Below are 13,646 nucleotides of genomic sequence, written 5' to 3' on the forward strand. Positions count from 1 at the left end.
AATAGTTGAGTTCCTCCCTTCCCCAAAATTGCAAGGTCTCTAGCATGGTCATTGTTGTACTAGCATTGAATTGTGCCAACAGGCATAAGACTAGTTGGTGGGGTCTGCCTCAGCATCTATGTCCCCTGCTTGCAGATAAAAGAAGAGAAAGGAATACAAAACAATCTTAAATGGTCATGGTAATTTATTATGTTGGATAGCAGTTTATAGCACAAATGGGAAACTAATGTTATAAAGCTGTGAGGTGCATAAAGGGAAATTCCACCAAGAGATGACTGGTGGAAGAACATCGAGAAAAACCTTCACCTCCAAGCCTTTGCTCCATTAGCTATATTCCCTAGGATAAATAACTCTTTTGGCCCTACTTCTCCTGTTGTTCACAGGAGTGCATTTCGTTCGGCATTACTGTGACCCGCATTCAGGTGACAGTGGGCTAAAGTCTGCTGTCAGCTGATATCGCTAAGCCAGGCCAGGCTGAGAGGCTGAGCCAGCCCCATCCACCCCCTGAAGAGCCCGACGCTCCAGTGAGCACTGGAGGGGCAGAGCTGTCAGTTACTGGCTCTCTGCTCACTGAAGACTGAGAACAGACTGAGAACAGAGCGATCAGCGGTCATTGATCGCTCCGTTCTCGATCTTAAAGGAGGCGTAGGACAGATGCAGCACTGGACTGAAGCTGCATCCGCTCAGGTGAGTATGTATGTTTGTTTTTTAAAGCCTGCACTTCTCTTTAAAGCAAATGTGTTCCTGTTTCAAGCATTACATAGAAAATGTGTTATGAACAATATAACATTTACCCATCTATATTCAAAGTAACTGTTTAGGCTGCCTGCATAGTGCTTTTTAAATGCTGATGCTTACATAAATAATGAAATAAATCAATATTTTATTTGTGAAAAATTACACTTTAATAATAAAATATAGAATCATTACTTTCCTTCTTAATATCAGGCCCTTTGTTTTTATCTTAACAGTGTGTACAATCATACTGTAGGTGAATGGGCACAGTTCAGGGGTTTAATGAAGAGTGGTTTTTGATGATTAGGCTCAATGCATGCTCCTTATTTTGTTCAATGCACAGCAGACATACAATTCAGCAGGCCTGAGAGTTCAAAGGTAAAGCGTATTTGTTGGTGTGACCCAGCACAACAGTAAAACAGACAGCAAATTTTTGTTCTTCTTCAGAATCAAATTCCTTCTTCAAGAGTCATCATACAATGGATTGTTATAATTTCCTAAAGAGCCATAGTCTGGCTCTTCCTGTAGTCTTCCATATGATCCATGCCTACAGAAAAAAAACATTTACAAAATTAGATATGTTTACGAAGGAAAGTAAAACATGCCAAACAATAAATTCAATGTGATTTCTCAGCGCTTTCTAAATTTGTGCGAAAGCCTCCAAAATGCTCATCAATGCCTTGTTTCAATACAGTTGTGCTCATAAGTTTACATACCCTGGCAGAATTTATAATTTCCTGGCCATTTTTCAGAGAATATGAATAACATAAAAACTTTTCTTTCACTCATGGTTAGTGTTTTGGCTGAAGCCATTTATTATCAGTCAACTGTGTTTACCCTTCTTAAATCATAATGACAACAGAAACTACCCAAATCACCCTGATCAAAAGTTTACATACCCTGGTGATTTTGGCCTGATAACACAAGTTGACACAAAGGGGTTTGAATGGTTATTAAAGGTAACCATCCTCACCTGTGGATTCTGAGTCATGGGGAAAGCAAAGGAAATATCAAAGGATCTGCGGGAAAAGGTAGTTGAACTGTATAAAACAGGAAAGGGATATAAAAAGATATCCAAGGAATTGAGAATGCCAATCGGCAGTGTTCAAACTCTAATCAAGAAGTGGAAAATGAGGGGTTCTGTTGAAACCAAACAACGGCCAGGTAGACCAACTAAAATTTCAGCCACAACTGCCAGGAAAATTGTTCAGGATGCAAAGAAAAACCCACAAATAACTTCAGGTGAAATACAGGACTCTCTGAAAACATGTGGTGTGGCTGTTTCAAGATGCACAAAAAGGAGGCACTTGAAGAAAGATGGGCTCCATGGTCGAGTCGCCAGAAGAAAGTCATTACTATGCAAATGCCACAAAGTATTCCGCTTACAATACAGCAATCAGTACAGAGACAAGCCTCAAATCTTCTGGCACGAAGTCATTTGGAGTGATGAGACCAAAATTTAGCTTTTTGGGCACAACCATAAATGCTACATTTGGAAAGGAGTCAACAAGGCCTATGATGTAAGGTACACGATTCCTACTGTAAAACACGGAGGTGGATCGCTGATTTTTTTGGGGGCTACAAAGGCACAGGAAATTTGGTCAGAGTTGATAGCAAGATGAATGCAGTATGTTATAAAAAAAATACTGAATGTAGAATGCTTTACGGCTAGAACATGCGCATGGCCACTCCATTTTCTTAATATGTCTTAGGTGAGCTGGTCTGCATCTGGATGAACTCACTTCACTGAATTTGGGAAACTTTCAGTCAAATGAGGGGGCTATATTTACAGATGATCTATACCCCAGCTTTTATTTACTGTAATGTTAAAATATCAGCTTTGGACTGTCTAGACAATTTCCTGTTTGTGAATTCCTTTTTTTCTAATGCAGGCCTATCTACATTAATTATTTCACTGATTATGTTCCGAAAGCTTGTGTCCAAAACACAGAGCCAAGTCTGTCAATACAACTTCACACACTACAGCCCATTCAGATAACCGGTAATATCTTTAATTTTCTCTAATGCTCAGACAGCATAACAAGAAAGCTAAAGGTGAGGTGGGCCAAGAGGAAAAAAGCACTGTGCCAAAATACTGCAGAGTAGGACAAAATCATAATTTGCCTTTAACAGTATAGCATTTGATTTAGGTATGTTATCATACAAAATTTGCACAACTGTTAAACAGGATTCACATATTTTTCAAACTGAATTTAATTAGAAACGAGTGAATTCTGGGTGAAAGTTGTGTGAAGTTTGTGTAATAACATTTATAAAAAAAAAAAAGACAATAAAAAGACAATAAAACCATTTATAAATAGACACTTAAAGCCTAGTACACACACTTAAAGCCTAGTACACACAGGCCTAATGTTGGGAGACATCAGCCAGTTAAAAAAAAAATGTCCGACAATCGGCCCATCTGTATGTCGGTCTGTCAGACGAGCATGCTGTAAAACCAGCAGCCGACCGACTCCCAATCAGCGCTCTCAGCCAATGGCAGAGAGCGCTATTCGGAGTGTTTTGGCGGGGGAACTACTCAGCGGGGGAGATCGCTGCACTAACTTTGCATAGTTAGTACAGCGGCTCCGACTTGAGCTGACAGTTCTAGTGTGTACCATGCTTTAGTATGGTTGCTGCTCTGTTAACTTTGACAATCTCAATCTCTTTCCTTCCTTATAGCAAGTATTATTTATGTGCTATATGTTAATACTTTTTGGACGATGGGCTTCCTGAGAGATAAAGCAAATTCTGTCCTCGTACTCTGCAGTACAGATTTTCTACTTTTATATTTTCTGTTTTCCAAAAGCATATTTTTTTTATACCTAACATAACATAGACAACGGTGAATGGAAAGTCTTAGAAGAGGGAAGGAAACGTTTTACAAGTTTCTTTAAGTAAAAGGTCAGAAATATTTTTGGTTTTTCCAAAAATTAACATCCTCCTACCCCTTGAGTAAGTGTATTAAACGTTGTCAGAGTATTACAAACTGTAGAAATGTTAGCATAAAGGATTTATAAAGGTTCATAAACCGGAACAAAAGTTTATAGTTTTTGTGAAAGGCGAGCACCACTCCACCAAAGTTAATGACAGCAAACCCAATTGCATGATTTCAGTTTGAAGACCTTGGACTACTCCACATATGTACTAAGGATGTAGTGAATTTGGCCTGGAAGAATCTCAGAGTTTTCCAGGAAGACATTAGTATTGCATGGGAAACTTGAAGCACTTCTTTGATACTTAGGATTGAACAACTACAGTATGGATGATGTATTTTTAATTCAAGACTTTTGCATGTAAAAAAATTATTTTTTGCGGCTCCCAAAAAATACTATAGATGCATTACTTTTGAGCGTATGCACATTTCTATTTATCACATTCAGTTATATTTTATGCGACTTTTCTTCATGCAGTTTTAATAATAGAAGGCTTAATGTTAAAAATAATCTCTTCTGCACGTATTGCTTCTCTACTGATGTTTAAAAGACTTGTACGATGGCTGAATGTGCAAAACCGATAGCTGCATCCACCAATGCTGACTTTAGACATCTACACTGTCTGAAGGTTTTAAAAAAGAGCAGGGGCAGAAAGCATAAAGAAGACCTAAAAACTGGACAAAGAGGCAACATAAAGCAAATTTGTTAGAGACAGAAAATGTTATAACAGCGAGCTTGAGGACCCCTGCTCAAATTTAATTTTGAATATCAAATTTAATTTTAAATATCAAATTTAATTTTAAAGCTGTGTTAACAGCCTTGCTGAAATGGATACATAAAGAGCAACTGAGAGACAAAATACCCAGCTTTCCTGGAAAAAATGCTGTTGCACTAAATGAAGCATGGAACAGCATTTTCTTAGGAAAAAATAAGTGTTTTCTTGTGTGTTCATTTTATAAGATATGCAGTCATGTGAAAGAGCAAGTACAATCCAGGGAAATCATTGATTTTTTTAAACATATTTGAACAGGCCAACATTAAATCTTGCTTCAAATAACACCTATAGATAAAGGTATATACTTGACACCTACAGTTGATATGATATATTCATTTTCATTATCTAAATTAAAGAAAATATAGATCTGTCATATGGAAAAAAAAGTACAGCTTTACATTTATGACCTCTTCAATTTAATGAAATTAGAATTGGCTGTTCCAGATTAGGTGCCTATGATTATAACTTACAGTATCTCACAAAAGTGAGTACACCCCTCACATTATTGTAAATATTTGAATATATCTTTTCATGTGACAACACTGAAGAAATTACACTTTGCTGCAATGTAAAGTAGTGAGTGTACAGCTTGTATAACAGTGTAAATTTGCTGTCCCCTCAAAATAACACACAGCCATTAATGTCTAAACCGCTGGCAAAAAAAGTGAGTACACCCCTAAGTGAAAATGTCCAAATTTGGCCAAAGTGTCAATATTTTGTGTGGCCACCATTATTTTCCAGCACTGCCTTAACCCTCTTGGGCATGGAGTTCACCAGAGCTTCACAGGTTGCCACTGGAGTCCTCTTCCACTCCTCCATGACGACGTTACGGAGCTGGCGGATGTTAGAGACCTTGCGCTCCGCCACCTTCCATTTGAGGATTCCCCACAGATGCTTAATAGGGTTTAGGTCTGGGAACATGCTTAGCCAGTCCATCACCTTTACCCTCAGCCTCTTTAGCAAGGCAGTGATCGTCTTGGAGGTGTGTTTGGGGTCGTTATCATGTTGGAATACTGCAATGTGGCCCAGTCTCCAAAGGGAGGGCATCCTGCTCTGCTTCAGTATGTAGCAGTACATGTTGGCATTCATGGTTCCCTCAATGAACTGTCACTCCCCAGTGCCGGCAGCACTCATGCAGCCCCAGACCATGACACTCCCACCTCAATGCTTGACTGTAGGCAATACACACTTGTCTTTGTACTCTTCACCTGGTTGCAGCCACACACACTTGACACCATCTGAACCAATTACATTTATCTTGGTCTCCTCAGACCTCAGGACATGGTTCAAGTAATTCATGTCCTTAGTCTGTTTGTCTTCAGCAAACTGTTTGTGGGCTTTCTTGTGCATCATCTTTAGAAGAGGTTTCTTTCTAGGAAGACAGCCATGCAGACCAATTTGATGCAGTGTGCGGCGTATGGTCTGAGCACTGACAGGCTGACCCCCCCACCCCTGCAACCTCTGCAGCAAAGCTGGTAGCACCCATATGTCTATTTCCCAAAGACAACCTCTGGATATGATGCTGAGCATATGCACTCAACTTCTTTGGTCAACCATGGCAAGGCCTGTTCTGAGTGGAGCCTTTCCTGTTAAAACGCTGTATGGTCTTGGCCACCGTGCTTTAGCTCAGTTTCAGGGTCTTGGCAATCTTCTTAAACCTAGGCCATCTTTATGTAGAGCAACCATTCTTTTTTTGAGATCCTTAGAGAGTTCTTTGCCATGAGGTGCCATGTTGAACTTCCAGTGACCAGTATGAGAGAGTGAGAGCGATAACACCAAATTTAACACACCTGCTCCCCATTCACACCTGAGACCTTGTAACACTAACGAGTCACATGACACCGGGGAGGGAAAATGTCTAATTGGGCCCAATTAGGACATTTTCACTTAGGGGTGTACTCACTTTTGTTGCCAGCGGTTTAGACATTAATGGCTGTGTGTTGAGTTATTTTGAGGGGACAGCAAATTTACACTGTTATACAAGCTGTACACTCACTACTTTACATTGTAGCAAAGTGTAATTTCGTCAGTGTTGTCACATGAAAAGATATAATAAAGGGTTTGCAAAAATGTGAGGGGTGTACTCACTTTTGTGAGATACTGTAGTTAGGGAGTATGCAAGTGGAAACTGTCCTCTAAACCCCTAGGGTTTGGTGTTCTCTCCACTATGGACGTGCAGTGTCAGCTCAAAAAGTAGGCTATAAATGCGTATGAGTCTGGCAAGGGATATACTGTATATAAATCGCTAAATCATCTGAAATCATCCATTTTACTGCAAGGAAAATATTCTATAAGTGGAGTAGATTTCAAATTAATTCATCCCACAAGCTGTCTGATGCTAAAAGATGTCTACGTGTCACCAAAAATATCTGTTGAGGTAACTCTTGCAACAGTTGGGGTCAAAGTGCATGCATCCATGATCAAAGCAGTATTGCTCTATTTTAATATGGATAAGAGGTGTGTTAGAAAAAGCCTTTGCTATCAACTAAGAACACTAAAGAAAGACTACACTTTGCCATTGAATACAGGCAAAGACCAGACCTTCTGGAACATGAAGTTGTGGACGGATGAATCAAATGTTTTAGTCAAACTAACAGTACACACGTTTGCTATAAACCATAGGTGGTATTTCAGAACCTCATAACAACTGGGGGTTTGGGGATGCTTTGCTGCTTCAGGGCTTGGACAGCTCACAGTCATTCTGCATTGTATCAAAGTATGTTTGATGAGAGTGGGGGGGCCATCTGTACAAAAGTTGGAAGTTGAACCAGATATGGGTCTTTCGATGTGATAATGATCAAAAGCCCATGAGAAAATCCTTTAAAGAATGCTTCAAAAGGAGGAAACAGAGATTTATGGACTGCCCTACTAAGCCTTGATTTAATTTCTATTTAAATTTTATAGTGGAATTTTAAAATGGGTAGTTCATGCACAGAAACCCCCAAACATCTTCCAACTTTTTGCATGGAGAAGTGGTCAAAAATGTTGATATCGATATCAGAGACTGGTGGACAGTTTTATGAAATGCCTACAAGAAGTCATTTCTGCTAAATTAAGCAATACCAACTTTGGATGCCAAATGTACTTGCTTTTTACACAGTACACCATTACATCTTTTGATATTTTGTATTTTGAAGAAATTATTGAAAATGCAAATGTTCTTGTGTTTTTCTTTAGGTATATCATCTTTATCTGTAGAAACTGTTTGAATAAAGATCTAATGTTTGCCTGTTCAAATATGTTGAAAAAGTCAAACATTTCCATGGGGTATACTTAATTTTATTCATGACTGATATATATATATATATATATATCATAGCTATTTTTTATTTATTTACTCTTTGCATTTCTTCATTTTGTGGTGTTTTCCTGGCCCCATTTGTCAACCTTTTAAACACATGAATCAAACTTTCTGGTCTCAGGAAACCCCTGCTAAAAATGACTATATCTACAACTTATAATACAATAGTGTAACGGTCAGTGGGAAGAACACTCCTTACACTTGTGAACATTGGGAATAATTACCCCCATACAGATAGCTAGAAAGATCAATGACCTCAGTGGGCACTTCTCTGAGAAGCAGAAATTGCTCATTGTTCAAGGAACCCCTAGCAACCTGTGGAGGAACCCTAGGGTAGTAACGGGAGGATAGAACAGTGATCATATTCCCTTGCTATTGTAACAGGGCTATGGGGTTAAACCATATACTACATCTATATACTTCATTTAGAAGCAACCTGCTGCAGCACACCTTTAGCTCTTCTTGTTTCCTTTCTCTTGGATGCAATTACAGCAGAGTAGTCAAAAATATCTAAGTTATATTCCTCATATATTATTATTACAGATGCAAGATCCTTCCCTGTACATAGTACAAATCCTTCTTTCCCTAGAATCATGATATGGATTTCAGCTATTTAATGAGTGATTATAGGAACAAATGTCCTGTGAAGTTTAACTTTCTTAGGTTCTTCCATGGCTGGTGCTTGGACGTCAAAGGTGACGCAGTACATGGAATAGGTTCATCCCTGTGTTTTCCTTAACCATATACATGTTCACAACGAAAGCACCAGAAAGTGTCAAAATTGTATTGCTGTCTATGTCCCCATTGGGGTAATCATGGTCACTGGGACAAAAACTGATGAAAAATGTAATCTTGAACTGTTGTTACCAGAACAAGAAGAGGGGAAAAAAATTCAAAAGGGGACACTTGTTTCAGTGACAACTGTCTACGTGGGGATTTCTCCATTACTTTGGAAAAGTTTCTTACCACTTCCAGGAAGAAAATTGAAATCTTCCCATAAAAACAGACAAAATTCTTTACTCTGTCGAAAACAAAAATCCTTGACCTTAGATATACTTTAATCATTTTAATGAATCCATCATTGAGCTAAAGTATGTTTTTTTTTTTTTATATTTGTCTAGCGTTACTCTTCAAAAAGTGCATTTCTTCATGTTAACATTCGCTGATAACAATGTTGGCTCTCTAACAAAAAGTCAATTAATCCTTCTTTGTTTGACTGTGGATTCTGTCTATGTACTCTGGCCTTTTGCTCATTTTGTAAATGTAATTATAAATGCAATATGCCACATTCACATTTCCAGATCACCAGGCTGTCTGTTGAGATGCCATGCTGATTATCTGATACAGTTGAAATGCTCACTCTAAGTAATCAGAACAGGCAAGCTTGTTATAGATAACATACAGCTGTTCATAAACCATTTCACAGTGTAAAATGTTCTGCCGGTCTGTGAGGATGAAAAGATTGACAGATGCATTTTTTAGAAAACATATCAACCAGCACTGTGAAAGGTAAAAGATGGGCTTCTTGCATACTCCATCATCAGAGAGAGCACAAGGGAACATGATTCATCCAATGATTAAATGTCATTTTTTCAGATTTCAAAATAAACAAAAAACAACTTTTAAAGGAACTTTATAGTTTTTCTAGTTAACTTTTTTAAATTGCTGTATTCCTGTTGAGTAAAATTGACCAGTCTGGGGTTAGGGAGATGTGTATCTTTATAAAAACTTTTGGTCTAAAAAATAAATAGCAGGTGGTCTAATCTTTTTGTAACTTTGGCTATAGACAAAAGAGGGTTCAACATGCAGGCACAATTTGCAGTATTTTATCAACGATTCTTGGCGCTCCAAAGCTCGGTTCACACCGGGCGGCTTCAAAGTCGCCCGACTCTGAAGCCGCCTCATACAGCGTGACTTTCGAACTACTTATTTATTAGAAGTCAATGCAATCCGCTCCAAAGTCATCCCCAAGTAGTGTAGGAACCTTTTTCTAAGTCAGGGCGACTGAAGTCGCTCCGATTAGAACGATTACATTGCACTGAATGGAGCGTGACTATTCAGGCAACTAAGTCGCCTGACATGTCGCTCCAGTGTGAACTGAGCCTAAAGCTGGCTACACATTATACAATCTTCTTGTACAATTTTCCTATCAATCAGCAAGATTTATGGTTCCAAGGTGTCTTCTATACAAGTAATGAGCTACAATTAAGAGCACTCTCTTAAAGGGAGTGCTCCTAATCTCAGCTTGTTACCTGTATAAAAGACACCTGTCAGAAGCAATCAATCAGATTCCAATCTCCACCATGACCAAGACCAAAGAGCTGTCCAAGGATGTCAGGGACAAGATTGTAGACCTACACAAGGCTAGAATGGACTACAAGACCATCGCCAAGCAGCTTAGCGAGAGGGTGACAACAGTTGGTGCAATTATTCGCAAATTGAAGAAACACAAAATAACTGTCAATCTCCCTCAATCTGGGGCTCCACGCAAGATCTCAGCTCAGGAAGTTTCAATGATCATGGGAATGGTGAGGAATCAGCGTAGAACTACAAGGGAGAATCATGTCAATAATCTCAAGGCAGCTGGGACCATAGTCACCAAGAAAACAATTGGTAAGTTAACACACTACGCTGTGAAGGACTGAAATCCTGCAAGGCCCACAAGGTCCCCCTACTGATAAAAAGCACATGTACAAGCCTGTTTTAAGTTTGCTAATGAATTGAATTCAGAGGAAACTGGGTGAAAGTGATGTGGTCAGATGAAACCAAAATCAAGCTCTTTGGCATCAACTCAATTGAAGGAGGAGGAATGCTGCCTATGACCCCAAGAACACCATCCCCACTGTCCAACATGGAGGTGGAAACATTATGCTTTGGGGGTGTTTTTCTGCTAAGGGGACAGGACAACTTCACCGAATCAAAAGGACGGGCCATGTACCATCAAAACTTGGATGAGAACCTCCTTCCCTCAGAAAGGGCATTAAAACGGGGTCGTGGATGGGTCTTCCAGCATGACAATGACGCAAAACACACGGCCCAGGCAACAAAGGAGTGGCTGAAGAAGAAGCATATTAAAGTCCTGGAGTGGCCTAGCCAGTCTTCAGACCTTAATCCAATAGAAAATATGTGGAGGGAGCTGAAGGTTCGAGTTACCAAACGTCAGCCTCGAAAGCTTAATGACTTGAAAAGGACCTGCAAAGAGGAGACAAAATCCCTCCTGAGATGTGTGCAAACCTGGATGTCAACTACAAGAAACGTCTGACCTCTGTGATTGCCAACAAGGGTTTTGCCACCAAGTACTAAGTAATGTTTTGCGAAGGGGTCAAATACTTATTTCACTCATTAAAATGCAAATCAATTTATAACTTTTTTCAAATGCATTTTTTGGGATTTTTTTTTGTTGTTGTTCTGTCTCTTACTGTTAAAATAAACCTACCATTAAAATTATAGACTGGTCATTTATTTGTCAGTGGACAAACATACAAAATCTGCAGGGGATCAAATATTTTTTCCCTCACTGTATACAGCATTTAACATTGCTACACATTATCTTTCCATTTGAATATGCAGTTGCTATTCAGTGCAATGGCAATCTGGAGGTGTTATGTACACCATTGGTGCACTGTCGCCCCTAGAAATGTAATTTCCGTCTTCTGTGATTGGCTGATTTTAGGCATTCCCTGCAATAGGAATGTATTCTTTTGGTGGGATACTCCCTAAAACTTGTCTGCTAAAGAAATGCTACTGCAGCTTTCATCATTAGAAATCTAAGTATACATGACAAGCATCCAAAGGTTGACCTTCTGTGAGTGTAGAGTTGTAGGTAGTGGTAGGAGTATTAGGCAGCTCACTTAGGAACAAAGATGAATGAATGGTTCAAGAAGTGACATTTAAAAAAAAAATATATTAACAAGTAATAATACCATGTACTGTATGCTTGGAAATACAGCCAAGATTGAGACTTAAAGACAAGTCCATACAGCACCTTCTTATCTCAGGGAAATCTATAACAATTGGTTTTTCGCCTGAGATTGATCAGCTAGAGCCATTTAATACGTTTTAAAGGAACTGAGGATTGTTGTCCAATAATGCATTGTGCACACTTATATTCTGGTAGATCTACAGGTGAAAAGTGACTTTAATTGTATTACTGTGGTTGTAAATGCTCAAGGTTTTTTACCCTTATGCATTTTTTGCATGAAGGTAAAAAAACCTGCTGTGTGCAACAGCCCCCCTACTTCTTATCCTCTTGATTGGCTGAGACAGCAGCAGGACCCATTGGCTGCCACTACTGTCAATCACCGCCAATTAGGAGAGAGTGGGGGCGGGCCAAGCCGCTCTCCATGTTTGAATGGACACACAGAGCAGTGGCTCGGGAGCGAGCCTGGTCAATGCCCTCATAGCAAGCTGCTTACTATGACACTAGGCAGAAGGAATGGGCTAGGAGTGTCAGCAGGGGACCACTGCACAGAGCAGGTAAGTATGGCATGTTTGTTATTTAAAAAAAAAAAAATGTAATTTAAAGTGCTCGTGAAGTCTGAAGGTTTTTTATCCTAATGCCTTCTATGCATTAGGATAAAAGCCTTCTGTGTGCAGCAACCCCTCTCTCAATCCAGAGATGTCCACGAGTGCCTCGGCCATCCCAGATTTTCCCCTCCTGACTAGCTGAGACACAGCAGCAGCACCACTGGCACCCGCTCCTGTCAAAGAAAGTCAGCCAATGAGGAGAGAGAGGGGGCGGGGCCGAACCATGGCTCTGTGTCTGAATGGATACAGGGAGCTGCGGCTCGGGTGCCCCAATAGCAAGCTGCTTGCTGTGGGGGAACTCAACAGGAGGGAGGGGCAAGGAGAACCAAAGAGGGACCCGAAAAGAGGAGGATCTGGGCTACTCTGTGCAAAACCATTTGGCTGACTTTCATTGACAGCAGCGGGTGCCAATGGCACCGCTACTGTGTCTCAGCTAGACAGGGATACAGGAAGCTGTGGCTCGGAAGCCCCATAGCAAGCTGCTTGCTGTGGGGGAACTCAACAGGAGGGAGGGGCCAGGAGAACCAAAGAGGAGCCCGAAAAGAGGAGGATCTGGGCTGCTCTGTGCAAAACCACTTCACAGAGTAGGTAAGTATAACATGTTTGTTATTTTTATAGAAAACAATATGAGACTTTTGTTTCACTTTTATGTCACTTTAAACTTTTTTTCTTTTGGATAGTGAATGAAAGGCTTGGAATCTCTGTGAGCCCCTTTCCTGCTGCCACTCTTGAGAAATGTCCTAATCTGTTGACCATTGTCATTGTGACTTTTACCAACAGTGGCATGAAATCTCCCCAACGTGGACTTGAGTGTCACTGACAGAGGTTCTAACTTCTTCTAAGTCTATCCAAAGCTAAAAAATGGTGTTTGGGATAGAGCCCCACTTTAATTACAATGTAATTGTGTGGCAAAGCAGCAGCTACAAATGACAAGGTCTGTGGAATAAAAAGTGAATTAAATGGAATGTCTGCCCACCGCAGGTTCAAGACATATAACAGTTTCATTTCCTTAGTGCGAGCTGACTCATTTCTATTGTCAACATAATAAACAGAAAATTCCTCTGTAATCTCTAGAGCAGCAGTAGTAGCACAGGGCCAGTGACAGAAAGGAGTAGCCAGGAAGAATAAGAACATTTGTATTTAGTCCTCATCCCAATCATTATTGTCCCACAGAAGTTTTCTCATCTGCTTGAAAAAAGTTATGTTTTCGAAATTAAGGTGCCCATAGAAAGCCATTCTACTTGGGAGAATACAACATTTTAACCCCAAATCAGGTGATCCAAATTTGACTAGTCATGTGCCTCAACCATACAGAGCAATCACAGACAGCAAGGGAAGTCTTGTGACCTAAAAATACTATCTAGCAAACAAT

General features: G+C 39.9%; 1 protein-coding gene across 1 annotated transcript in view; it reads right to left on the bottom strand.

Moving 5' to 3' along the window:
- Nucleotides 1–591: 591 nt before the first annotated feature.
- The window catches only part of PARM1 (prostate androgen-regulated mucin-like protein 1), a gene marked incomplete at its 5' end in the record, with an annotated part of 131,194 nt that continues 118,139 nt past the window's right edge, over nucleotides 592–13,646 (bottom strand). The window contains one exon of the mRNA XM_082243569.1: nucleotides 592–1,282. Within this exon, the coding sequence (XP_082099695.1) occupies nucleotides 1,198–1,282 (85 nt within the window). The 3' untranslated portion in view covers nucleotides 592–1,197. The remainder of the gene's footprint in view (nucleotides 1,283–13,646) is intronic.

The sequence above is a fragment of the Pelophylax lessonae genome (assembly GCF_965119305.1).
Source record: "Pelophylax lessonae genome assembly, chromosome: 1".
Classification (NCBI taxonomy): Eukaryota; Metazoa; Chordata; class Amphibia; order Anura; family Ranidae; genus Pelophylax; species Pelophylax lessonae.